The sequence below is a fragment of the Octopus bimaculoides genome, chromosome 13 (genome assembly GCF_001194135.2).
Source record: "Octopus bimaculoides isolate UCB-OBI-ISO-001 chromosome 13, ASM119413v2, whole genome shotgun sequence".
Taxonomy (NCBI): domain Eukaryota; kingdom Metazoa; phylum Mollusca; class Cephalopoda; order Octopoda; family Octopodidae; genus Octopus; species Octopus bimaculoides.
Genome location: NC_068993.1, coordinates 44,038,560 through 44,041,705, shown reverse-complemented (window position 1 = coordinate 44,041,705; position 3,146 = coordinate 44,038,560). Strand labels below are relative to the sequence as shown.

At 35.4% G+C, this 3,146-nt stretch overlaps 1 protein-coding gene across 1 annotated transcript in view; it reads right to left on the bottom strand.

Annotated features, from left to right (window-relative positions):
• LOC106877995 (glycine receptor subunit alpha-3) overlaps positions 1-3,146 on the bottom strand; it is a 53,073-nt gene that overhangs the window by 19,634 nt on the left and 30,293 nt on the right. Inside the window, exon 3 of the mRNA XM_014927069.2 lies at positions 1,893-1,960. Within this exon, the coding sequence (XP_014782555.1) occupies positions 1,893-1,960 (68 nt within the window). The remainder of the gene's footprint in view (positions 1-1,892; positions 1,961-3,146) is intronic.

Sequence of the window (3,146 nt, the reverse complement as noted above, 5' to 3'; positions counted from 1 at the left end):
ATATATATATATATACATAGCCTGAAAACCTATTCATCACTAGGGAAACCACAAGCATGTAAGATATAGAAAGAACTTCAGATAACAAACATAATAGTGAAACTCCAATCCAAACGTGATAAATTAAACTTGAAGTTTCGTATCTTTAATATAGCACGTTTGAAGAATAAGTTGCTACCTTCTCTCACTCTCTCACACACACGCGTGTACCCACATACATACATACATACACGTCCACACACAAACACACACGTATTACTGGAAACCTCATTAAAATAAACTGGCACAACCTGTAAGCTACAGGAAATATTTTAAACTAAAGTATTCCAGAAACTTCAATGAAAGCATGAAACATTAAATTTGAACACGGTAATGGCCTATGTATGCATACATAAATACATGTATGTATGTATATGTATATATATATATGTGTGTGTGTGTGTGTGTGTGTGTGTGTGTGTGTGTATTTAAACATTATATGTATGCATTTATTTTATGTAGTCTCATTGAAATGGCTTCAGTCGGTGTGGAGTACTTTTTAACGATGATCTGACGTCGAAGAGACTGTTTTACAAATATGTACGTATGTATAAATGTTTGTTTGTATGTATGTATGTATGTATGTATGTGTGTATGTATGTATGTATGTATGTATGTTTGTAAGCGAGTATATAGGTAAGTACGTGCGTTTGTATATACATATAAAAGAATAAATGTAGAATATACATATGCATATGTTTATACAAGCATATACGTATAAGTACTATGTGTATGTATATGTGTGTGTGTGTGTGTGTGTGTGTGTGTGTGTGTGTGTGTGTGTGTGTGTGTGTGTGTGTGTGTGTGTGTGTGTGTGTGTGTATGTGTATGTGCACGCGCGGGGACAATATACCTACACGTACACCGAAATGCAAACACATTTATATATACGCATATAGTCACATGCACACACACAAACACACACACACACACACACATACATATATATATACATACATAAGTGTGTGTTTGTGAGTGAGTGTGTGTTTGTGAGTGAGTGTGTGTTTGTGAGTGAGTGTGTGTGTATTGTCACCGGGCATAGATCGATCTGATTCAATGAAGACCATGCGGCACATATGCACAATTTTTTATTTATTGTAAATTTCGTTCAATGTCATTCAAATTTATGGCAGAAATGCCACTTTGTAGTTATTATAAGTTCCACAATATCAACTAACAACTGTCATCATCATTTGATAAATATATATATAATATTTTTCCACTCTACAAGTTGCTAGATTAGCTGGGCGTCGGACAAAACGCTTGCCGTATTGAGTTACGTTCTGTGTTCATAATACTACGAGGCAACATATTTCGGAAGCTAGCAATTGCTTAACTACTGCTTATGCATGTTAGGATTACTTATTCAGATCCATGGCTCACTTCCTACGCTTGCGACACTTCATCAACCAAGAGAAGTAGAAGCTTCAATGAAAGTGATCTTAGCTTCGAACCGGCAGAAAGGAAGCTTCAGACGGTGTAACACGATGGTCTTTACTTTGAATGCAAGGTTGCTTTTGTTGTAACTTGAATAGAGCAAATAAGTTACCAAAATATTGCAAAACTTTTGACTCCACACAATATTTCTATGAGAATACCATCGATATAAATGGAATTATATAAAAAAAAAAAACTGACTGAAACTATTTCGCTGCTTCGAAACGGTTAATACTTTTTACCTTGTGATTTTCAATTATACCACTTTAATATCACAGTATTGCGAAAAGCTGTTTCATAAAGAGAATATTAACGTGCTTGAAGATATTAAACCTGACTATAATAATAATGAAAATAACAATTAAATATTTATTGCAATAACAAAGTTGGATACAATTAGTCGTCTTCATAATTACCATATTCATTTCATCAATTGAGTCGAACGAATTAAAGTCCAAAGAAACGTTTACTCGAGTCGGAAGATCTGCCAAAAGATAAAAAAATAAATAAATAGAAATACATTATATCGGAGTTTGTGTGTGTGTATTTATGTATATTTCTTCCTGGGAGAAAGGGAGTGAGTGAGAGAGAGAGAGAGAGAGAGAGAGAGAGAGAGAGGTTGAAAAGAGAGAACTCGAAAGAATGGGATATTGGATTTGTCGAGATTTGAACTCGGTGAAAAGAGCTGTAACACATCGCAAAACTTTCCATTCGACGCCCGTAATCATTGCCAAATCATCGCTTTACATGCAACACGTCTTTTACCTTTTGTGGCTATGGTGGGGCACGACTTTTAAGGGTTTAGTCGAGTAAATCGACACCATTACTTATTCTTACACCTGGTACTATCAACCAATATTGCCGAACCGCTAAGTTATGGGAGCAGCGGTTGTCAAGTGATGGTGTGCGACAAATACAAACACAATGATACACGCGCGCGCGCACACACACACAAACAAACAAACAAACGCACACTTGGATGCACGCACCCCACACACACACACACACACATATACAACGGGCTTCTGCACAGTTACCGTCTACCCAATTCTCACACAGTATCGGGAGTACAGTAGAAAACACTTGCCTGAGCTTCTATGCTGATGGAAGTGAACCCAAGCCGACGAGTTTGCAAACCGAGCTTCTTAGCTACACAGCCTATAGATTTTTAATAAGCTAAAACACGGCGCAACAATCTAAAATAAGCTAAAATAAGATGCAACAATCTTTGGACTGTGACGTTTTAAAATTGGAAGCTGTAAAGTAGATATATTCTTTTATTACTTCTATCATACGTCTTTGTTTAATCGTCCAAAAATCAAATAGATTTTGTATTTAAGCTGACAAACCAACCGAAACATTCTACAGCCCCCACCAAATACATTCACACATACTTTAAGAACCATTCGTGCTAAAATCTTTTATCCACTAACAAAACAAATCCATTTCATAAAAACAAATATACACGCATATTTTAAGCCTCACTAAATCAAGTTATAAATACAGCTTCTATTTTTAAATCCTTAAAGTAACAGTGGTCACTCAGGAGAGAAACTATACATTCAGTTCCTTAAATGAATATGCATGTTTATTTGTATGTTTATACATACATACATGCATACATACATACACATGTGTGTATGTGCATGTATGTATATATGTATGTATAT